We start from the raw sequence: 24260 nt of genomic DNA, 5'->3' as shown, positions 1-24260 counted from the left end.
CAATCCATGTCCTGGGCTACCTGGTATCTCCAGTCCTGATGTGGATGATAGGAACCGTAGTACAAGATACTGAAGAGCCCCTTTTTCTTTTCACCAACATTTTTGTTTTGTTAAGGAACAAAATTGGACGTGGGAAAATGACTGGCTCAGGCCCCGCCCATGTTTAAGCCCCACCCTCCCATCTCTTGGCACATGCCCCACCCCGAGCCAACAAAACCGCATCCTTTGATGCAAGCTTTGGTCTTTTTATTAAAATTAGTGTTGGATTAAAATCATTTTTTCTTAAACTCTTAAACCTCACGGCCGGCTGTGAAGCTGCCTTGTTACTTAGCAAAGCCTTAAACTCGGCTTCCAAGGAGCGTCCATCTCTCCGGCCTCAATTCGATACGAACATGTGGCCAAAACCCGCCTTGTGACGTTTCAAAAGCAGCTTCATCTTTGGCTGCCTGCATATCCTTCTTCCTCCTGTAGGCTTCCTTCGGTTCTTCTTCGCAGCAGCTGCCCAGATCTCTGTATCTCCAACTCTCAAAGCTGAACCTCCCATTATTAGGGTTAGGGTCCTCCATCGGCTCACCCCAACACGACCCGTCAGATTTTAGTTATTTGGTTAGAAGAGGTAAAAAGAAGTCCTTCTCCTAGTCGTGGTGAAGAGAGACCTGGTGCTTCGGCATCATCTCCAAAGCTTCCGTTGTGACTTTAGACCCAGTCGGTCCGATCCGTCTCTCGAAACCCTCCTGGCCCTCACACCAACTCGCTTTCCTCTGAAGGGTAGAGTTTCTCCCAGGCCATCAGGCGACAGGCGCAGAAAAACCTCCAGAGGTTGAGCAGGACGCCCTGGTCAAAGGGGTTCTCCACCTTGCAGTGTTTCAAGTAGGAAATGCGGTGGCGGGACATGAATTCCCAGGTGGTGGTGTTGCAGGAGACGAGGTAGAGGTGGGAGCCCAGCAGCAGCGTCGCAATCACGGTGCAGATGAGGAGGAGGAGGAAGGAGAGGAGGAGGAGCAGGTGGCACTGGAGCCAGAGCCAGGAAAACGACTGGAAGTTCAGGCCGGACCTTTTGAAGAGGAGAGAGAGAAAGAAAGAAAAAAAAAGGGAATTTGGGAATGACTGTTGGAATATTGCTAGTGCTTGATTTACAATAGTTCGCTTAGTGACCATTCAAAGTTACAACAGTACTAAAAAAAAGGTGGCTTGGGACCATTTTTCTCACGACCGTCCTAGCATCCCTGTGATCACATGATCCACATTCGGATGCTTGGCAACTGGCATGTACGTCTGCCTGTTGCATTGTTCCCCAAGTCACGTGATTCCCTTTGGCGACCACCTGATGAGCAAAGTCAATGGGGAAGCCAGACTGACTTAACAATTGTGTGACTATCTTAACAACCGCATAACTGGCTGGGGAATTCTGGGAGTTGAAGTCCACAAGTCTTAAAAAGTTGCTGAGATTGGATACCCCTGCTCTTAACGCAAAAGCTTCGTTTGTGTCATTGGAGTGAGGGGAGCCGTGGACGGGAGCAACCTGATTTTGACGAACAACGGAAGAGATGCCACCGTTCCCCCTTCAGACCCAGCACAAGGGTCCCTGATCCCCACGGCTGTCATGCCCATTACTCACCAAGCCACCTGCAGAGCCCAGAGCAGGACGGCGAGCTGCACCCCCAAGTAGAGGACGAAAAACGGGTGATTCCTTTCCCCGATGCAGTTTTCAATCCAAGGACAGTGATGGTCATAGCGGCGGACGCACAGCTGGCACGCCTGGCAATGCTTGGCTCGCAAAGGTTGCTGCAAGATGGCAAAAGGTGTTCTCTCACACTCGTTTCACCATCACTGAAGGCCTTTCAACATAGCCTGAATGGCCATCAGTCGGAGGCAGGTGGGGGGTGGGGTCAGACTGGATGATCTTCAGAATCCCTTCAAACCCTGACATTCTATGGCCAAGTCCTACTCTTGACTCTGTTTTTCCCCACCCATAAACACCTCAGCATCAGAAATCGTGGGGGAAATTCCACCTACAAAGGAGAATGTTTGTAGCTCAGGGTTGAGATGTGGGGTCCCGGATGCCCTCCGAGCTTGGTGGTTTTCTTGCAGACGTTTCATGACTCAACTAGGGAACGTCATCAGTGCTAGTGATGCTACTGTCAGCATCTCACCGCTGGCATAGAGAGGAGAGAGATAAGCCCTGAACTTTTGCCTGCTAAATCTCTTTGAAGCTGGGTCGTCGTGGAAATGAAGGGAGGGGGGACATTCCTGTGAAATGACGAGACAAGAAGTCAGTGGAGTGACTTGGAAGATAGCCAATGAGAAGCAGATAATTGGGGATCGGAAAGGGAGGGATTGGGGGGCAAAAGGTCAGTCTTGTCCACATCGAGTCATGATCCGGTGGCTGTGCTCAAATAAAGAGAAGATTTCCTTAAAGATTGGCAGTCTGGAAATTCATTTATTTTGAGATAGCATCGAAGTCTGACAGCTACCTAGTTTGGGTCATGAAATGTCCGCAAGAAAACCACCAAGCTCGGAGGGCACCCAAGACCCTTCAAAGTCCACCTGTTCAATTAGGAAGCAGTGAAGTCTGTTCCGTGAGTGGAACTCCTTGGGCCTTCTCAAGGGCCCATTGCCATGCCCTGCCAACATTCAAAGTGGTCACCACAATACAAAAAAGATGTGGAGACTCTAGAAAGAGTGCAGAGAAGCTAGCAAAAAAGAGGATTAGGGGACTGGAGGCTAAAACATATAAAGAAGAACGGTTGCAGGAACTGGGTGTGTCCAGTTTGATGAAAAGGAGGACTAGGGGAGACGTGATAGAAGTATGTTCCAATATCTCAGGGGCTGCCCCAAAGAAGAGGGAGCCAAGCTATTCTCTAAAGCACCTGAAGGCAGGACAAGAAGCAATGGGTGGAAACGAATCAAGGAGAGAAGCAACTTAGAACTAAGGAGAAATCTTCCTGACGGTGAGAACCATTAATCAGTGGAACAACTTGCCACCAGAAGTTGTGAGTGCTCCAACACTGGAAGTTTCTAAAAAGAGATTGGACAACATTTGTCTGGACTGGTGTAGGGTTTTCTGCTTGGGCAGGGGGTTGGACTAGAAGACCTCCAAGGTCCCTTCCATCCCTATTATCCTGCGATTCTATCTATGGTCTCTCTCAAGCAATTTCCCCAGGAAACGAAGGCCTACCTTCACCATGCAGTATCCACACCGCCTGAGACGAACGTTGGGAGCTTCGGAGAACGTTTTGGCTTTCTCTTCTCCGGCCACTGAGTCCTATCAGAATTATATCAAATAATCTTGAGCAAAAAATGAACCGACTCAGTGCTTACCTATTAATCCCCACGTCTCTTTTTTTGAAAACACACTTTTAGGTAAATCAGGACTAAAAAAAGGAAAAAAAGAATAAGACAGTCGATGTACAAGTTCTCTTCAACTTACTACCCTCATGCAGTCAGCCGATTCTGGTTGTAACTCACGACCGTCATAAAACGGGTCACCCCTATGACTGACCAGATTTTACCGTCTTTTCGCAGTGGTCGTAAAACGAATGCTGGAGACTGGAAATTCTGTCACTTAAGTGAAACAGTCCCTAAGTGAAGCTGTGATGGACCCGTCTTCAGTTTTCCCTCGCTTTACACGCCTGCGAAGGTCGTATATGTGAGGATTGTGTGTAGCCCTGTGCTCTGCCTCCATCGAGGGTTTCAATTTCATACCCTTTAAACCAGTGATGGGATTCAAATAATTTAACAACTGTTTCTCTGCCCTAATGACTGACTGGGTGGGTGTGGCCATGATGGGCGTGGCCAGGGGGTGTGACAGGAAACACTCGGCCTCCTGCCACCCTCCTGGGAGCAAAATCAAGCCACGGGGGGGGGGAATGCACCGCACCCCCCATGCCCCGTTTTGGGCCTAGTAGGCCTCCCTGCACTTACCTCGGAGCAAAAATGGGGCGCGTGGGGACTCCTGGAAGGGGAGGGGGGAGGACAGCCAGCAATTTAACAAGACAGTTTTCCCGAACCGGCTGAATCCCATCACTGCTTTAAATTCCCAACAGCCCCTGAAGTGTTCCCAGTTTTCCCTTGCGGGATCAACCCACCTTCTCATCCCCGCTGTCGTCCTCAACGTATCCCGGATTCATGAGGGACACAACAAAATACAGGACAACGGAAGAGAGAACCAGCAAGATGAACAAAAGAGGTCGGAGGAGTTCTCCCTGCTCAAGCTGCCTCCGGAGATCTGGAAGAGGAAATCAAATTGGAAATCACGATTCACGTGTTATAGGATTGATACTTTATGGGGGGCATTTTTAGATTCTTCAAACGTCTCTCATTTTAATCACCACTCTGTATATTATTTTCTGATTTTATTAGCACTATTATAGATTTAATTTTTTTTAATCCCGCCTTTATTATTTTTATAAACAAGGCAGCAAACAAGCCGAATAGTTCTTCCTCCTCCTGTTTTCCCCCATCACGGCAATCCTGCTTGAAGAAATGTCAAACCATAAAATATTTCTTTAAAAACAATGAAGTTTCTGTTCTAGAACAAGAAGAGTGGAATCCTGGAATCTTGCAGTATCTGTCTCTTGAGACGGCCTCTCCTCTTCAAATTATTAGAAATCACTCCAGTTCATTCAATATAATGGCCCAAAAGGCTCCCCCCCTTCACTGTCAGGATTGACAGAAATAAACAGGCAGGATAAAACAACCTCAGAAACTGGAAAAGCACCTCCGGAACCACTAAGCCGCCCTTAAGCGAGGAACACAGGTGCCCCTTTCGCAGAAGGCGCGATGATGCCCATTGCCAGATCAGAGCACAAACTCTGGTTTAAAGCACGCCCAGAGACCCCCACGAGCCCCGGAACCTCTTTTCATCCAGGCAGGTCCGAGCGTGAGAAAACTCAGACGCGTTTTGTCCAAACAAAAAAAAAGGAAGAACGAGAAACACGCGTGGATTTTGCACTAACCCGTCCCAAGGTTGGCACAATCGCGCCGATCCTTGGACGGGAGTCCTTAAGGTTGAACTCACGGCCGCTTAGGGTGGAGGGAACAGACCGTGGCTACCTAGATCGTGGCTTACGCTCAACAAACCACGATTGCTCCCCCGTGGCTTGCTTTGGCGAGGAGACACCCCCCCCCCGCGCGCGATCTCCCGGGCATTCCCCCAAATCTTCCTGCTGGGGCCCCCAAATCAACCCCCTCCCCCAGCACTGGAGGGGGAAGGGTCTCACCTGTGTCGTGCAGGAAAAGCCCCACCGTGACGCCCCAGCTGAGCCCCGTCTGCGCCGCCCGCACCGCCCACCCGCCGCCCGCGGGCGCCCCCGGCCGCATCCTCCCCGCCGACCCGCGGCTACTAAGTTGCCCAAAGCGGAAGCGCGGAAGCCCCGCCCCCCGCCGGCTGGAGGACGGGATTGGCGGGCCAGAAGACAGAGAAAAGGCGTGTCCGGGAACGCCGCGCGCTGATTGGCTGGGGAGGCTCGGAATGTTGCAAGTTCTCTTTTGCAAGAAAGACCTCGGGGCGGGGGGAGCGATCGGGGTGGGCTCCGACTCCTATAAATCCCCCCGCGGGCGAGGATTATGGGAGTGGGCATCCTCCGCAGTGGGGAGAGGGTCCCACCTCACAGGGTTGTTGTTAAGTGAGAAAACAGGAGGAACAAGCATTAAGAAGACTGGCTGTCTTGAGTTACCAATTATGGTGAAATAAAGGTGGGATTTTTTTAAAAAAAAAATTAAAATTCGCCATCGAGGGTTCACAAAGGTGTCGTCCTATCATCAGGAACTGGTAAGAGGGACCTTCCAGGTCATCTAGTCCAACCCCACTGAGTGCAAAGAGAAAGACGAGCTCATTCCTTGCACAAAACTCACTGGCCATCTCAACCTAGTGGCGATTTCTCCCTTTCCAGAAATGCCATGCAAAACGCCCGCCTCCAAATGTTGTTTTGGAAACACACTGGAGATAATTTGCACTCCCATACGTTATTCAGACATGGTTGTCATTTCAAATGGTTTTCTGCTAAACCCAATTCTCTTTGTTTTGGAGACAGAAACCCCTATGCCATCAACGCCTTCCCATTTCACATTCTTTAAAAAGCCCCAGGAGAAATTTGACTTTTTATTAGCAATTTTTAAAAAAAGTATTTAACAAACCATACACCCTACCTAGCAAAAAGGAAGAGCCCTCCCTCCATTTGATCTGTTTTCCTCCAGCCAAACCAAAACCAGGGAGAAAAACCTCTTAAATCCTTCATCCTTGGTAAAATTAAGTTTTATTTTAAAGGTAAACATATATTGGTGAAAGGCCAACTTTCCTTGCAGATAAATGCAGAAGATTGTATTATATAGGAACCAACGTATTCACAATGAGCCCAAGACAATAATCGTTTTCCTCGTTTATTGATGACATATAACAGCAAACGGAAGAATTAATAACCGTCCAAGAATAAAAACCTTTGCGTCACAGATATAGGACCAAGGAAAGGCTCTTCAAAGTGGAGAGGATAGGGAAATTAGCTTAGTTAAATTTACAAAGGATTTTCAAACAGCTTTTTCCACATTTCTGTTATGGCATCATCTGCAGAAGCTTCAAATCCAAGCAGCAAATGATGCCTTCTCTTTATGACTTTCCCCATCTCTGTTAAGCAGCTCCAGTCCGTTTTCCATTCTTTCTTCTGAAGACAAGGAAATAAAGTCCACCTCCCTCCTGGGAGATCTAACAAGTCCACACCTTAAGATGCGTTTTTCCAGGCCAAGGAAAATTCAGGATTTATTTTTCTTCTAAAAATCCCATCACAGTCTGCCTTTCTTCGGACTCGGGAGGAAGACGCACAAATAATTCTCCTTTCTTAGGTCCTCACAAAGTCAGGTTTCCTAATTTTATTCATTAGTTTGCCGCCCATCTCGCCACGAGGCAACTCTGGGTGGCTTACAAACATTAAGCCCTGTTGCTCCTTCCACCAACTGACACCCAACTCATGTAGTGTTTCTCAACTGTTGCCGATTGAAGGCGAATGGACTTCAACTCCCAGAATTCTCAGGGATGGCTGTGCTGACGGGAATTCTGGGACTTGTAGAGTCCACCTATCTGGGAAATTGCCGTCCCTGAACTAATGGCTCAAATTCCCTTTATCAATAAGGTCACCAGGAATCAATTCCTTCTGCCTTGCACTCGCGAGAAGGTTTTACCACGACTCTTGCTCTAGAAAGGAATATAATATTTACAGGGAGCGTCTATCTATCCAGAAGGAAAAATAGATAAATTGATAAAACTGATAAATTTGAGGGCACCATTAGGAGAACTGTATGAAAAGGAGAATTTTGGGGTGGATTTTTCTATGCCAGATGTTTTCTGGGCCCCAGAAGTTGTGAGAAGACCTCTCCTGAAGATGTCTTCTGTTGACTCCAGTCAAAGGAAGACTCAGCTCAAAATGTCATAAACTACCTCAGGAATTTGCGAATAACTTCCAAGTCTGATCCCATGGCAGTTGCGGAGGAGAGCTGGAATATGCAAATATAGTGGGCTTCCTTAAGATCATCTATGCTTTTTGGCCTGCTGAAGATGGAGCCAACAATCCTCCACAGCGTTGTTCTCCAACTTGGTGCCCGCCAGATGTGCGGGATAGCCGTACCCATCATGCTTCCCAGGCCAGGCATTATTTTAAAAACTTCCTAATTTTTTATTTTTTATTTTAATTTGATTTATATGCCGCCCTTCTCCGAAGACTCAGGGCGGCTTACAATGTGCTCAGCAGTAGCCTTCATCCTTTTGTATATTTATACAAAGTCAGCTTATTGCCCCCACAAACTGGGTCCTCATTTCACCTACCTTAGAAAGGATGGAAGGCTGAGTCAACCTTGAGCCTTGGCGAGATTCGAACCCTGCAGTAATTGCAGGCAGCTGGTCTTAAGCAGCTTAATAACAGGGTGCCTTAAACCCTTGTACTACCAAGGCTCTTGGTAGTTAGGTATTATTCCAATTTCTTGGAATATTCTAACTCCAAAAACAGCCCAAGTGCCTTCCAAGGAAAAGAACTTGAAATAAGAGAAATTGGGAACTATTTTAGCACCATGTTCTAGTCAAGAGGTTTGGGTCATGCAGGGCAAATCTGAGATTTGCTGGGGGAACGTCCGGCTTTGCAGCTGGCACAGCCTAATTTTATTTATTCAGGAAGGCCTGTGTGTTGATTTGAAATAAAATGCAAGCAAATCAGGGACTTTTTTGGGGGGGAAGCTTATCTGAAGGCCACACATTGCAAAGAGTGGGAATCTGTCCATTTCCTTTTCACTTCTTCCCCAACCTCTCCTGTCTGTCTTTGCTTAGAAACCCATCAATAAAAGAGAATATTTAAAACTCAGGGTTGAAACGAGGGGCCCTTGGTGCTCCCTGATCTTGGCTGTTTTCCTGCAGACGTTTTCATTACCCAAACTAGATAACATCTTCAGTGCTGGAAGGAGGAGAGAGCAAACCCATTCCCTTCCAACCTTGATGATATTACTTACTTGGGTGGTGAAATGTCTGCAAGAAAACAACCAAGCCGAGAGAGCACCAAGGCCCCCTCAACCCCTGATCAAAAACCTCTGGTCCTTTTCCAAAAAGCATTTTGCACATTCAGCTCATCCAAAGTAGTAATAGCAGCAGCTGCAGCATTAATGCTACGGTTTAAAATGTGTCCGTCACTAAATGGGCAAGCAGGCAAAAACTGTTCCAGGCTTGATGGGAGGGGAACACCCCCCCCCCCCGAGATTTAAGGCCAGGTTTAGAGGTACACCTGAGATTAAACCCAGGGCCTTCTGCCCCACCCTGCCCTCCCATCTCTTTTGCTAGCTTCTCTTTCCCAGGAGCTCAAATCCAAGGCAGGAGAACAAACTGGAACTCGGACATTTGCTGTTGCATCTCATTCTCCAGCAAGCTGTCCAATTTAAGAAACTCTAGTTGATTATGTAACCTCGGTGGTCGACGAGGAATCAATCAACAACTGCATAAAATCAGGACATGGGAAGGGGCCTCGGAGACCATCTACTCCTTCAACTCCCACTTCCGAATATATTTTAAAAAGGATGGCCGAACAGAAAAATTACATGTCGGATTGCACATTTGAACTGAAAACAGGCCTTCTTCCATGTGGGGATTAAAGCCTGCGTTATAGAAGGAGGGGCATTTTTACAGACTTAAAACTTTTTAAAATATATATATATATATACATGTAAGCCTGGTTTTGCAACCAGTTAGCCAAACTTTCCTTGGTTTGTCACCGATACGGTCTAAAGGTGGCCCCCTCCACCAAGCGCCGAGATGTTCCTAAAGACGTCTTCTGGGAGATTCTGCCGTGCTGTGCGCTCCCTGTTGGAGCCCAGGAGGGAAGGAAGGAAGGAAGGAAGGAGAATCTAAATTTCGCAAGTTTTAATCTACATTTCGCAAGGTCTCGGTTTTTCTGATCCAGACATTCAAGCGGCTTCCAAAGAAAGTTTAAGCTAAGAGGAAGATTCTGCTTTTTCCTGGCTAGAGAGAGTGAGCCGTGGTTTTTTTGACTCTTTGCCTCAAGAGTCTCAACCTCACGCGTGTGTCGTCCAGGGAGTGAGCAGCTACCTCTGCCCTGTCTCCAGAGCCGAACAACAGGTTTATTTCCACGCCTGACCCTTTGCAGATAAACTACTGCTCACTTTAACCCCTTATCAGCACCCAAAGTGTCCGGTCACAGCAATAACCCTCAAGGATTTGCAGGACTGACCAAGGATGAGCTTTTTTTTTTTTCCCTCTCCTGGTTTTTAAAATTCTCGAAGCAACTGCCAACCAACGCCGTGTATCTGAAGGGGAGGGGGAGGGTAGATCGGTTTTGACCTACCTCAATATTAACTGGCCCAAATTTCTTCGCTGCTTTGGCAAGGAAACGGGGGAGATTTCGAAAGAGAGAGCGAAGCCATCCCGTTCCGCCTTAGTGTTCCGATCGGAGCGCTCTGAGGCCATTCAGGTGGGTCGACAGCACCCATAATCCCCAGCCCCACAGTCCTTCCTGGCTTGGGATGAGCAGCTTTGCGGTGCCTAAATCTTTTAGCCTCCCCCCCCCCCCGGGGCATTGCAAAAGGGGAAGGGGCTCTCAGCCGAAGGGCTGCTCTGTGATTCCAAGGAGACCTTTGTGCTCTTGTCAAAAAGCTCCACAGATACAGAACAGCGTGGATTTTCATTTCACACAGTCATGATACACACACGCACGCACACACATACACACACAAATGAAAACACCAATCAGTACTTTTTAAACACCCTTCCCCCCCCCTCTTTCCTATCTCAAACTCCACCTTTAAAGGGAAGCAATTGTAGTGTGCAAAAAAAAATGGTCCCTCAAAGACAACTGCTCAGGTGTGGTTTCTCTAAAAAAACAAACAAACAAAAAAAAAACCCGTTTCCCCTCCCTCCCCCCATTTCCTGAGCCTCTCTCGTCTTCCTAACAATGTCCAGGTACGCACACTTCCAACGCAGCCCAGCACGCACTAAGGGCTTCTTCCTTCCGACAGCTAAGCTGGTGAGAAGAGACAGTCCAACCTATGTACAGGTGAATTGGGGAGGAGGCAGGCGTAGGAGGGCTGCCCCTGGGACTCCAACACCTGCCTCTATCTGGAGGTGTCCATGTTCTCATCCGTAAAGTGATTGCAGTGTTCAATGACTTTCCTGGTATGGGGGAGAGAGAGAGAGAGAGAGAGAGAGAGAGAGAGAGCTTAAGACGCAGCCAACTGGCATCGCCTCCGCGGGGAGTTTTTCTTATTTTAGGGCAGGGAGAGGAAATGGGGCAAAACTGCAGGAGGACGGAAAGGTTTGGGAAAAAAGGGGGCCAGCTGCAATTTTTAATTTCGCCAGCTGTGATGGATGAGGACTGACAACATAGTTCCCCACTGTTCTCTGGTAAGAAATGCCAGGAGGAGAAGAGAGGAGGAGGAGGAGGGGTCAATAGGGAGGGGAGGGCAAGAGAGCTCACCTTCCCATCGCCTGGGTTTCTGGCCGTGCTGATGCCATCTGAATCATGTCCTGCAGGAGCTGAAGGCCCCCCTCTTTGATCAACAGGGGGCAGTATTTGTCTGCTGGAGATGTAGGGAGAAAGAGGAAGCGGTGAGGGGCTGGAGGTCAGTCTGAAAAACTGGGTCTGTATCTCCCCCCCAACCAACCCCCTTTGTAAGATGCCCCCTCCCTCAGCCAGATCCAGGCCCCCTCCACTGTGGCTCCCTTGGGGCATGCAAGGAACACAAACACGAGGCAACCCTTTGGAGAGGCACCTCTGAGGCCCACTTCCTGCCCAGCCCACAGGGGCCCAGTTTTACCAAAATGCTCTTTGGCTCTTGAGGGTGGTCGTTCTTTGGAGGAGCTCAAAAGGTGGAATTGGGGCAGGAGAGAAAAAAACCACTGGAAGGAGGAGACTTACGGTACACGGAGACCAGGTTGTAAAGGGCCCACGTGGCCCAGTGTTGGCTGACGGGGGAGACCCACTGAGGGAGGAGCCTCAGAATTGGTTCAAAGGACCTGTGTGAATGACCACAAAAACTAGATTTAAGATCAAGGTGGTAAGATGGGAGGGAGGAATGTAGGCAGGAGGAAACTAAGGAAAGGAGGGAGGAAGCAAAGGAAGGAAGCAAGAGAAGGAAGGAAGGAAGGAAGGAAGGAAGGAAGGAAGGAAGGAAGGAAGGGGAGGGAGGGAGGGAGGGAGAAATGTAGGCAGGTGGAAAGGAAGGAAAGGAAAGGGAAGGAAGGAAGGAAGGAAGAGAAGGGAGGGGAGGAGAGAGGCCTCTTGGAGTTATTTATAAAAATAATAAAGACGAGAGACAAATAAATAAATAATGAAAAATAACCCAAGCCACATCCTTCTATTCCAAAGCAGGCAGGGACACCGCAAAGGCCTGAGGAGCAGAGAAGCCTGAGCGGAGAGTCAAGCCAGGGGAATCCAGCCGGCCTGCTCACCTGTAGTTAATGTTCCGCCTGGAATTGACGTCCCAGCGTTGAATGGCCGCCCACATCCGGTCCACCACCTGGTCCCTGCTGGGCTCAGCGATCAGCCAGGCCTCTGGCCCGTCAAACATGATGTGGGAAAGGACCCCGCAGGCGTTGTACGACACTTCGATCCCGTCGGCTTCGCTGTCTAATAAATTGCTGCCGCAGAAACGTGTTCCAGGAGTCAGGATTTCGGTCCCCAAACAGTGTGAGGTTAGGACCCCTTTAAAAAAAGAAAAGAACACCATCCCCCCAGCCCAAGAGGGACCCCAGAGGCCATCTAGATCAGCCTTTTCAACTTTGCCCACTCGAAGTCCACCCAGGGTGGCTTGGAAACTCCAGGACTGAAATACAGGCAGCCTGCAACTTGCAACCGGCCACTTAGTGAATCTGAAGTTCTGACGGAGCCCCCTAAAGGCTACTTACACCCCCGTTTCAAAGCTCTGACTTTGGCCCCCTCCCTGTGTTCACATGACCAGGTTTTGGGCGCTTCCAGCCACCCCACTTACGAGTTTTGCCAGAGTAAATCAAGGCGTTTGCTTTACGACTGTTTTGAAAAAGATTTTTTAAAAATCTGGTGATTCGCTTTACGACCATCATGACTTATAAATATCATTGCCGGGTTCAATCACAGTCGTAACTTGAGACTCTGTACCCCAGAGAAATTAAGAGCAGGCCAATGAAATTCGCCTCGCCACCACGATGCCAGGGAGGGGAGGTTCACCTGAAGACGCTGATGAACTGGGAGGTCATAAGCTGAGGACGGAGAGCTTGGACTTCGGCTACGTTTCCCAAAAGGCCCAGCATGTTGCGGTGCAGCTCCTGCTTGTTCGGAAACTCCTGCGGGGGAAAAAGCCAGTCCATCGGCAACGGAATCTCGGCAGCCCAGAAAGCCCCGGAATGATAGGACCCTAAACAGGTAAGCCTTCCACTTACAACCACAGTGGAGCCCAGAATTTATGTTGCTGAGTGAGACATCCGTTAAGTGAGTTTTAAGCGGATGGATGGATGGATGAAGGAAGGGGCTCCACCACCCCACCACCCCCGCTTGCCAAAATGAAGCCAAGAAATCCAATGAAATTTGACACGCACTTTCAAGCACTCCAGGAAGAGTTTCATGCCACTGTAGTTCAGGAACATCTCGCAGTTGCTTGGCGTTTCGTCGGTGATGTTCCACAAAGCGCTCCAGGAGAACTCCATCACCTGATCGCACTGCCCGAGCCGAGGAAGAGGAAAAACAACGTTCATGGCCAGGAACAAAACACAGTGGTTACACTGCAGTATTGCACTCTATGAGCCGCAGTGGCTCAGTGGTTAGAGTGCAGTACTACAGGCTACTTCGGCTTCCTGCCGGCTGCCTGCAATTTGGCAGTTCGAATCTCATCAGGCTCCAGGTTGACTCAGCTGTCCTTCCTTCCTTCCCCTTTTTTTTACCCCTTTTGGGTAAAATGAGGACCCAAAATCATCGGTGGCAATATGCTGACTCTGTAAACCGCTTAGAGAGGGCTGTAAAAGCGGTATATAAGTCTAAGGGCTATTGCTATTGCTAAGGGTGAAGGGCAGAGTCCAGACAGCCTCTCAGCCATGAATGCGTCCTGGGAAACTTCACACCATCCCTCATTCTGCGTCTGGCCAAACTCCCGTGGGGGAGGGGGGAATGGATGGCAGGAGGGCAGAGTATTCCCCTTGGCTCCAGGTGGTGGTGGTGAGGTGGGATATAAAACCAGCAAATCCGAAACTTACTATTTTATCCCCCAATTTCTTCTGAATCAGCCTCAGCATGGTCTGTCGGAAGAAAACAGCAAAGAACTGAATTACAGAGGGGTGGGCTGGACCTGGTCTTTGGCTGTTAAGTGAATTTCGTTGTATGGGTATACTGTGTATACATGTACAATGGCAATAAAGTTATTTTGAGCCGCCTGGAGTCTTCGGAAAGGGGCGGCATACAAATTGAATTAATAAATAATAAATAAATTATTCTCTTTTATTCATTAAACATGAAACTCAGTCAGCTGAACATTCAAAAATGCATCACAAATACCACGGACTGGTGCTAATGGCTGATAGGGGTTGCTGCCAGCGTCGTAGGGATCAACCAAGGACCTTCTTAAGATGTACCATGTTCCGAGTAGCGCAGTTTTTTGCAGTTCCGCTGGTGTTATTGCAGGAAGCTGCAATTTGCTGATGCACCTTATAAAATTCTTGGACATGGTACCAAGTGCCCCGATGACAGTGGGTATCACTGTGACATGTTTCATCCATAGCCGTGTAGTTTCGATGGCCAGGTTGCAATATTGCATTATTTTTTCCAGTTACTACTACTACTACTACTACTACTACTACTACTACTACTACTATTATTATTATTATTATTATTATTATTATTATTATTATTTTCAGCCAAACCCACCATGACGAACCCCATCCTGCCGACGGCCTCCTTGTGGTCGTTGTCCACCTGGCAGACCAGGGCGTTGCAGAGATGCACAGCGATGCGCTGGATGGACTCGTCCTGCCGCGTCGGATTCAGGATGTTGAGCAGCAGCTCGTTGACCCTTCGGTACTGGAATTCCAGCTCTTCGGGGATGCTAAAATTGCACAAGGTGAGGCAGCAGTTCCGTTGCACCTGTGGACGAAACACCTGGATGAGCCAGCCAGCCAGACCGACCAGGGGTTTGGGATGCCGCCATCCTTCCCACCTTTGCAGGCAGTCCTTGGCTTACAACCGTTCATTTAGTGAACATTCAAAGTTACAACGGCAGAGGAAAAAAGTGACTTATGTCCAGTTTTCCAATTTATGACTGTTGCAGCATCCCCGTGTCACGTGATCAAAATTTGGGCGCTTGGAAACTGGCTCATATTTATGACAGGGTGCAGTGTCCCAAGGTCATTTCCCTTTTGCGACCTTCCATGGTGAAGCCAGAATTACCGTACTTAACAGCTATGCTAGTAATTTAAGATCTGCAGTGACTCACTTAACAACTGTGCCAGGAAAGGTCGTAAAAGGGGGGGGGTGTCAAAAATTCACTTAACAAATGTTTCACCTCAGCCACAGAAATTCCAGGCTCAGTTGTGATCGTATGTCTGGGAGGAGTGAAAAACAACCAATACCCCCCACGGGGGGTCTCTGATGTCGGGTGGTTGACTTGAGGAACAATAGAGAAATTGGCGTTGGGGGGAAAAAATCCTGGCTTTCCAGAGCGTGAGGCTTCTCCTGCGCGAGCCAAACAAGGGAATAAGCAGAGAAAAGAACAAGAGCCAAATTCAAGGAAACCAGGGGTGGGGGGTGGGGGCAAGGAAGACCCACCCCTATCCCTGGGAATGTTAGCCTGCAATACTGCATTCTAACCACTGTGCCACCAGGGCAGTGAATGCATAGTAGAATGTCAATCAAGAGACCTAAAATGAGGTCCAGGCAGAAGGAGAACATCATGGCTTCAAAATCTGAGGGACCGGTTTGGACTAAACTCAGCAGCACTTTTTCGTGCGGCTGTTGATAAAAATAGGATCGCCAACGTCTGATGACGGACAGGGCACAAGAAGCAGCAGCAGCAAGAAATGAAAAATGATTCAGATAAAGAATTATACTATACATTTTTTTTTAAAAAAAAATGTCACTTGAAGCTGAAGGAAAATCACATGTCACAGTAGGACTCGAAAATTCCAAGCAACCCTCACAAAGCCAAAAAGTAGATGAAACTCCAGAAGCAAACATTCTTTCATGTGCTGGATTTGCAAATGCCTTCAGTTAACAAAACTGCAGAAATATCCAGCGTTCCCCCTGAAACTCAAAAGCTTCTAGTACGACTTCCCCAAAAACCCAGCGGTACTCAGAGGTCCTGGAACTACAAGTTTTTTGGCTGTAGAAGATTCTGCATCCCAAACACCCAGAAAGACGCAAAACAGGAACAAGACGCTCACCGTCACCTCCTGGTAGGACTCCATCCCGTTCAGCACCACCTGAATGACCTGTTGTCGTAACCGGGTACTCTGCTGCGTGCGGTACTCGGAGTTGGTGAGGTAGAAGAGGGCGGCGCTTCCCGTCACCTGGATATTCTTGTCGTACTTGTGACATTTCAGGGCAGTGATGACCAGCTGCAGAAACGGAAGAAAGGACGTCATTTTCATGCCTTTTGCCCTTCTGGATGGATAGCCTTACAACTTACGAACGTCCGTTGAGTGGCACCAAAGAAAGAAAACAGACTTATAACCAGTCCTCAGACTTACAACGGTTGCAGCGTCTCACTGTCATGTGATAAAAATTTGGCCCTTATTTCTGACCTTGAAGCATCCTGCCATTCGCCACCTTCCCAGACAGGTTCTGACAAGCTTAACGATCTCGTAATTCTCTCAAATTTGCTTCACGACTGTGATATAAAACGTCAGAAAATCAGACACGACTCACTTAAGAACCAGCTTGTTCAGCAACAGAAATTCTGATCCCAAATGTGTTTGTAAGTGGAGGATTACTCATACTCCTTTTGGCTGGGGGGGATTGGGGGGGGGGGAAGAAAAGCCGGTGTTGGAAAAGAAAGAGGAGAAAGAAGCGCGCTGGGAAGTCAGTATAATTTTGCCAGATAGGTCTGGCACCTGCTGCATTTTAGCCCAAGGGAATTGGGGAGAAAGAAAAATAAGGAGGCAGCTCTCTAGGATTTTCCTTATAGCACATAAAGCAAAAAAACATAATTAAACTGCCTGAGCTGTGGAAAAAAACTCCCCTGGGAAATCAAATTGGCGTCATCCAGGTTGGACTTCAAACAGGCCTGGAAAAATCTGATTTTTGCCCCAGTAAGCTGAACCAAAACAGATAGTCCTCGACTTACAATTGAGCCCAACATTTCTGTCGTTGAATGAGACAACTGTTAAGGGAGTTTTGCCCCGTTTTACGGCCTTTCTAGACACAGCGGTTCAGGGAATCGCTGAAGTTCTTCAGTTAGTAACCCGGTGGTTAAATGAATCCGCCTTCCCCATTCACTTTGTCAAAAGGTCGCAAAAGGGAATCACGGGTCCTCGGGACACCGCAACCGTCATAAACATGAATCAGTTGCCGAGCCTCTGACTTTTGATCACATGATCATGGAGGGGGAAAATACTTCAAAGGTTGTAACTCTGAAAAACGGTCATAATTCACTTTATCCAGTGACGTTGTAACTTTGAATGATCACTAAATGGCAGATCTACCAGTATAATGATAAATCCAATTCCTTGGTAACTTTCTTTCTTTCTCAAGAAAGGAAATCAGGAGAGAGTCGGAGTGGCTTCCAACTGGGCTGAACCTGAGCCCCTTCCCCCATGGCAGCCCCCTCACCTTTAGGGCTCTCAAGAGCTGGGTGCAGCGCTCGATCCGCACAATGTCGAAGAGGATGTTGAGGGCTCGCGATGTCATTTCTGGCCGGTGTTCGGTGTACGCCTCAATGGCGTTCAGAACCTGCTCTTCGTTCTTCTCCCCGGTCACCTGGTGTGGTTAAAAAGGGAGACGGATCAGAGGCCGGGAAGGAGACAAATGAGGAACAGCCTTCATCAGCGGCCAGCAGAACTGGCAGCAGATTTGGACAATGAGGAGGTTGGGGAGGAACATGGGCCAGTCCTGGGGAAGTCTGGGGAAGGCTCGGACGAGGGCTCTGAGTCGGAGGCAGAGAGGGGGCCAAGGCCATCTGGCAGTTCTTTGCTGCCTCCAGAGTCTCCGGAATCTGACATCAGCAAGACAGAAGAACAGCGGGAGCCTGTTCCCAGTGTGTGCTTGCCCAGAAGATAGGAACAATTAAGGAAACAGGGTCGACTTGGGAGTAACGCTTGGAGATGATTGGTCCCTCCCATAAGACATAAAAGAGAAGCGAATGGGACGTGAGCTTTTGCAGGAAGCAATTAGTTCATCCGGCCAATTCAAGATTTGAAAGTTCTGTTTGTGACTCTGTGCCAAGTTTGGCCTTGCCCTGCGTCTGGAAATTAGCTCTTTGGGCAGCGTTCCACGTGAGATAAGGTGGGTGTGGATAACTTTCCTCTGAAAGACTGTTTATCAAGCCTTGCGGACTGTAAATGAAAGTGATTTACAGCCGTATGAATTAAAGAGGTTTGCCGGGACTAAAGTTTGTGCTGTTTACTTTCTAAGGTCAGAACACACACCTGGCTGGGCTTCGGTTTTACCTTGTAAGCTGGGATATGTGTGACGTGGCAAAGAGACACCTCGAACAGCCCCAAGAACTGCAAGGGTCTTTTCAGGTTCCGGAAGGGGGCGATGCTGCTTTTCCCCGGGTTGGTGCTGAAAGAACGAACGGGAGAAATAATCAGCCTGTGCAAAGAATGTAGCATCGTAGGGATGGAAGGGACCTCGGAGGTCTTCCAGTCCAACCCCCGACCGAGGCAGGAGATCGTGGGTCATGAAATGCCTGCAAGCACCAAGGAGCCGCAGTTCAACCCCGAGCTGCAAAGATTATTCTCTTCTGTAGATACCTTCTCCCTTGTCCAACACACCTGGTCTGGTCTGTTTTCTCATCCAAGCAGGCGACGGTGCAGTTGTCCAGCATGGTGTGACCCGAGATATCCAGGGAAGTCAGGTTGATCAGATTCTCCACGAAGAGATTCAGGACTTTGCGAGTCAGCTTGAATTTGTAATAACTGGACAGGCAGTCTCGGGAGATGTCTAGATGTCTGAAGGCAAATGGGAAGGAGTTTCTCCGTCATTCAGGTCACGGTTGTCTCGAGAGTGCTTTTCCAAAAAAAGCATCTGGATTTCCTTTGTTTTTCCTTGAAGACGTTTCGCTTCTCATCGAAGAAGCTTCTTCCGTTCTGAAGAACTTCTGAAGATGTGAAAAAGGTCTTCAGAACTGAAGAAGCTTCTGAGAAGCGAAACGTCCTCAAGGAAAAACCAAGAGAGTCCAGTTGCCTCTTGAAAAAGCACTTTCGGGAAGGAGTCGGGTTTTCCAACTTAAATATTTATTAAATGGCACAAGCTTTCGTGTATCTTTGCTGGCCAACAAAGCTTAATATCCTGTTTCCCCCAAAATAAGACATCCCCTGATAATAAGCCCAATTGGGCTTTTGAGTGCATGGCAATAAGGCCAAGCACTTATTTCAGGATTCAAAAAATTTTAAGACAGGGTCTTATTTTTGGTGAAACGTGGTAGTTATATACTAAGTAGACGCCTTCTGATTTTGGGTTATTATAGACCAATGTTTCCCAACCTTAGCAACTTTTGAGATTTGTGGACTCCACACATCTTTGGCTGGGGAATTCTGGGAGTTGAAGTCTAGATATCTTAAGGCTGCCGAAGTTTAGAAACTCTGCCCTAGGCCATGGCTCTCACAATCGAGGCACAGCTTGGTAGGCAGCTGGTATGCCTGATGACCTTGAAGCAGCCTCTGGAGGAGATTCAGCGCTTACTTTCAATTTCCCCCAAATCTTCCCGTTACGTTTCCCCCCCCCTCCCCAGAGTTCATGGCAGTCTGACACCGAATAGTAACGAAGCACAAGTAAGCATGAGATGGCAGCTGACCTGGGGGGGAAGTGGGGGAGAAAAAATATGTCTGGCACAGGATGTGTACTGATTCTAATGACGATCGCATGCAAAGGTCATAAAACGATGCATATGAGCCATAGAGTTACTTTTTGCTGGAAATCCTTATCTAAAGATCTTGTCCTATTTCGTTTTGTGGTGTTTATCAATTCCTGGTTTATCCAAGTTTTGCTCTTCATTCTCTCTTTCTTCTTGTTTCTCTCTCCTCCCCTACCTCAAAAACGCAGCAGTTCTTTCAGAGAGACTGACCTGAGCTTCCGCAGCTGAGCTATCACCTGAATGTGCTCCTCGGAGAGATCCATATTGTACAGCACTAAGGAGGCGAGGCTGTCCTTCCACTGGGTCAGGAAGTGGATGTCGTTGAGCTGGATCCCGGAGAGATCCAGGGCGGTGAGGGAGGCCAGCGGCCGCAGGAGGCTTTCCACGTTGATCCCTTCAATCAACCGGCCCAGGTTGAGGAAACGTAGGCGCCGGAAGCCTTCAAAAGTGAAGTCCTTCACCAAGACCTGCCGGGTGGGGTTGAAGTCGTCCTCGCAGCCGCCCGGGTTCTCCTCTTCGTAAAAGAAGTTGGTGCAGCCGAAGAGGCTGAGCGACACCAGGGTGGGGCTGAAGCTGCCCAGGGTCTGGAGGCTCTTGGCTGTCAGCTTCTCACAGTTGGTCAAGAAAAGCTCAACCAGGTCCTGCAAACGAGGCAAAGGGGAGCGTGAAGGGATGTGCGGAAGACCTTGGGGAATGAAGGGAAGAACTGCTTCCTTACCTAGGCTCAAGCCAGGCCTTCTTAAGGGGCTGTCATGTCTTACAGAAGACCCAATCTAGGATTTCAAAGAAGCATGCCTAGAGAAGGAGCATCCATGCAAACACAGTTATCCAATAGATGGGGGAAATGGAATATGAGGACGGCCTTGGGGGAGGAAGCACCAAGGACCTCACAGATAAAATCTTCAGGTTCCCTCCTGGTTTCTCATCACCAGAAGCCAACGTTCTCAACTCAGACACACTTAGCAATGGGGTGGGGAACAAAGAGATTTCCGATACGACGGGCAAGGATGGGTCCCTTACTTGCTTCCGAATGGCCTCCAGGTCTTGATCCTGGACAATGTCGCCCCGCAAGTGGATGCGGGCAAGCCGAGTGCTCCGGGGATCCGAAAAGAGACTAAAAAAGTTTTCGTTGTGTTCAAACAAGGTGTCTGCGTTTACTAGGTCCACGTAGCTAGGAAAGAAAGAGACAAGCAGGCGTCAAGGTAGAGAGGCGGGTATCTTGGCAACCCACCGGAAGCTGGGTGGATGCAACCTAGAGAGAAATGTGAGTATTTGTAACTTACTCATTGACCAGCCTGTCACAGATCTCGCTCGGAAGGAAAATATCTGTCTGGAGGCGGAAAGTCTCGTTGTCCAACAGGTAGCAGAGAGTCCCTTCCAGGTTGTGAAGACAATAATCTATGCACAAACTCATCAACGACTCTGGGCTGTCGGAAGCCATCTTGGGGCAGTGGAGGATGGGAAAAGGGGAAGGGAGAAGAACGTGAAGTCAACTTAGCGATTCTTCTTCTGGGGTTTTCCTGGAATATCCCTCCAAAGAGATTTCTGAGCGGACTTTGAAGTATATTTCCAGGCAGCTACGGTCAAAAGCAAAAAAGAGAATGTTAAAGTACAGGTACTTCACTTACAGAAGTTCACTTACAGTGACTGTTTGAAGTTACAGCAGCATTAAAAAAAAACCAAAGTAACAATTCAGCCTCCCACAAGAGAAACCGTGGAAGAACATTTTTCAGATGAGTACAAACTCACTGCAGCAACCTAGAACATCGGAAAAAAGAAATAGACCAATTACACAACATCTTCAACACAATGAATGTCCACGTGACTTTATCAAAATGTGCCTGACTACACAACCCACTACAGCACGGCCGACACAAGATGCGAAAAGGGTAACGCTCCCAAACTTCAAAAACGTCTCAGAAACGTCCACCAAACTATTACAATCATATGGCATAAACCATGGGACACAAGCCAACTAAAGCTCTCCAAAACAGCTTGTAAACCAAAAGACACAGCAGCCCCAGAAAAAAAAAAAAAACAGAGCCCAAAATTTATGTATGTAGGACACACAGGCAGAAGACTAGCAGATCGCATCCATGAACACTAACTAATGGTCAGAAGAAATGATGAAAAACTCCTTAATCTCACAACGCATGGATGGACTCAACCATAGTTTCATAACAGAAACTGTGAGCATTCTAGACCAAGCAAATCCAAAAATTCTAGAGAATTCTGAGAAGCCCGGCACTCAGAGAAATCAGCTATCAACAGGCACATAGAGATAAACCACATTTACCCACCGTTCAAAAGAGACAATCGAAAAGCAAAGGAAACAGAAAGAGCAGAATGCATGCTCTCCAGCAAACAACAGCCAGATAAGCAGGGATTAACACCAGACGCACAATCAAGCAGAAAACCATACCTTAATCAGGGAAAATATCAAGGAGAAAACCACAGCCTTACCAACACTAGCAGGCCAAGCTATTGTATATATAAAGGGAGCCAAAACCACACTGAGTAGCACTGATGTTACCTGGGATTACAAAACATTTGCAAGCAAAGAACTAAACTCAGAAGCACCAAGGGCACCAGAGTTTCAAATTTGTATGATATGAATTCAGGGAGCTGAATTTTAATTAATACAACATCGTAGTATAAAAGGAAAAAAAAAGGATTTTGTATGTCGTGTGAAGCCATCCTTAGCGTTAAATGGGACTACGATCACCGCTGGCAGAGGTGGCTTTTACGGGTCATTAATCACAGCAAAGCATGCAGAAAGTTAAAAAGTCATATAAAATGTCAGTGATTATCAAGGCTGCCTTTTAAGTTAAGGGCACAGAGAATCATTTTGTTAAAAGAAAACGTGAAATGAGTTTATATTGGGTGTTCTACATCAATTCTCCCGGCCAAAGGCCCAACATCACAAGATAATAACAAGGCAAGTTGTGCCAGATATAAACTCCAACATCTCAAAAGAGGATTCTGTGGATGATGCCCAACTAAGAAAAATACGACTTGCACACAGGTAAATTCAACCTCTCTATCTAACTCAGTTTTTTTTTCAAACTTGTCAGTTCAACAGATTAACAGAATAGCAGTTGGAAGGGACCTTAGAGGTCTTCTAGTCCAACCCCCTGCTCTGGCAGGAAACCCTATACCATTTCAGACAAATGGTTGTGCAATCTCTTCTTAAAAACTTCCAGTGCTGGAGCAATCACAACTTCTGGAGGCAAGTTCTTCCACGGGTTTATTGTTCTAACTGTCAAAGGAAATTTCTCCTCTAAGGAAAGGCTGGGGAGGCCAACTTTAAGAGGGGTGGGTGGGCTTCAACACCCAGGATTCCCCAGACAGTTGAAAAACACTGATCTAACCCATCTTACTGGGTTCGCTTTCAATAACTCCCCCCCCCCACTTATTTTTAAGGGCATAGACAGGTGGGTTGTTTTTTTCTTTTTTTAATTTTCAGTTTTCCTCCTTGGATGAATTGATCTCCCGTTTAAAAGTCCTGCTTTTCTGCATTGCTGCCATGGTCTTCTGGGTTTATTAGGATTCTGGAGGGGCAAAGCCACCTAAAGAGCCCCCCCACCTTTAAAAGGGGCGGATCTGAAGAAAGATCCATCCCATGCATTCAATATCAACTGTCAACTGAAGGATCTCACCAGAGGGTCTCAAGGCAGGGGTGAAATCCAAAATTTTTCCCTACCGGTTCTGTGGGCGTGGCTTGGTGGGCGTGGCAGGGGAAGGATACTGCAAAATCACCATTCCCTCCCCACTCCACGGGGAAGGATACTGCAAAATCTCCATTCCCTCCCCACTCCAGGGGGAAGGATACTGCAAAATCACCGTTCCCTCCCCACTCCAGGGGAAGGATATTGCAAAATCACCATTCCCTCCCCACTCCAGGGGAAGGATCCTGCAAAATCTCCATTCCCTCCCCACTCTGGGGCCAGCCAGAGATGGTATTTCTCCGAACTATTCAAAATTTCCGCTACCGGTTCTCCAGAACCTGTCAGAACCTGCTGGATTTCACCCCTGTGACTGTCCCAAGGGTGCTGGGGTGTTTTTGTTTTTTCTTTTTTTCCAAAAGGCAAAATTGGACTGAAGACAAAAATCCAGCTGCCTTTGGAAGGGGAGGGGGAGGAAAGCACCTTTGGGACCCCCATAACTTGAGAATCCCCCGAGAGATCCCACCAGATCCCTTTCCAGCAAGAGAGACCAGATCTGCTTCTCCTTCGGGCTCAGCCAAGCTGGGGAGCAGCAGGTGCCGGACTACAACTCCCATCCTCCTCCTCCTCCTCCCCAGGGCCAACGGGGGGGGGGTCTTCATACACTCACACACCCATCCCGGGGGCGCCAGGTTGGGGAAGGCGGGGGAGGGGGGAGGAGGAGGAGGGGCGGGGCTTCCTTCCCCTCCGGCGCCGTCAAGGGGGAGCCCGGCGCTGCGGCGACGCCTCCCCCCTCCCCAATCACCCGTCCCCCGCACTCACCGGACTCCCCGCCTGGCTGGGGGGGGGGGCGGTGTGTGTTTTGGGGGGGGAGGGAAACAAAGCTCCGCCTCGCGGCTGGTTCCGTTTCCGGCGGGGGGGAGAGAGAGAGAGAAAAAGAGAGAGCGCAGTTCCCACCGGGGTCCGCTCTCCCCGTTCCTTTTTTTTTTTTTTTTCCCTGGCATTGGCAGCGGCCGCCGCTGTCAACAAACTCCTGCGTCACTTCCGGCAGCCATGCCTGTCTATCTCCCCCCCTTTCTC

The 24260-nt window shown here is 48.4% G+C and overlaps 3 protein-coding genes across 6 annotated transcripts in view; 1 reads left to right on the top strand and 2 right to left on the bottom strand.

Annotated features, from left to right (window-relative positions):
- Positions 1-12881, top strand: part of PKN3 (protein kinase N3) — a 31159-nt gene extending 18278 nt beyond the window's left edge. The window contains exon 23 of one of the 2 annotated variants that reach the window (XR_004594440.3): positions 11853-12881. The gene's annotated coding sequence lies outside the window, so the exon portion shown is untranslated. Of the gene's footprint in view, positions 1-11849 lie in introns of both variants that reach the window. The other variant, XR_004594439.3, reaches the window with a different exon arrangement.
- Positions 225-5375, bottom strand: ZDHHC12 (zDHHC palmitoyltransferase 12). Its single transcript, XM_034436076.2, has 5 exons — positions 5223-5375; positions 4089-4228; positions 3179-3265; positions 1619-1785; positions 225-1054 (listed from the first exon to the last, which is right to left on the bottom strand). The coding sequence occupies exons 1-5, from the start codon at positions 5320-5322 to the stop codon at positions 742-744; spliced, it is 807 nt and encodes a 268-aa protein (XP_034291967.1). The 5' UTR covers positions 5323-5375; the 3' UTR covers positions 225-741.
- On the bottom strand, positions 9374-24253 carry ZER1 (zyg-11 related cell cycle regulator). 3 transcript variants are annotated; one of them, XM_034436155.2, is made up of 16 exons: positions 24003-24253; positions 20799-21092; positions 20536-20686; positions 19726-20156; positions 18434-18610; positions 18107-18221; positions 17271-17417; positions 15884-16057; positions 14373-14588; positions 13706-13747; positions 13055-13174; positions 12687-12802; positions 11933-12121; positions 11400-11497; positions 10959-11061; positions 9374-10654 (listed from the first exon to the last, which is right to left on the bottom strand). In XM_034436155.2, the coding sequence occupies exons 2-16, from the start codon at positions 20954-20956 to the stop codon at positions 10597-10599; spliced, it is 2295 nt and encodes a 764-aa protein (XP_034292046.1). In that variant the 5' UTR covers positions 20957-21092; positions 24003-24253; the 3' UTR covers positions 9374-10596. The 3 variants fall into 3 exon arrangements, with proteins under 3 accessions (XP_034292046.1, XP_034292048.1, XP_060539917.1); XM_034436157.2 differs by having other exon boundaries at positions 10959-11058; positions 24003-24252; XM_060683934.2 differs by having other exon boundaries at positions 24138-24242.
- Between the last annotated feature and the right edge of the window lie 7 nt (positions 24254-24260).

The sequence above is a fragment of the Pantherophis guttatus genome, chromosome 16 (assembly GCF_059756535.1).
Source record: "Pantherophis guttatus breed Tessera chromosome 16, ASM5975653v1, whole genome shotgun sequence".
Taxonomy (NCBI): domain Eukaryota; kingdom Metazoa; phylum Chordata; class Lepidosauria; order Squamata; family Colubridae; genus Pantherophis; species Pantherophis guttatus.
The sequence above is the reverse complement of the archived record's forward strand: the minus strand, read 5'-3'. Positions and strand labels throughout refer to the sequence as shown.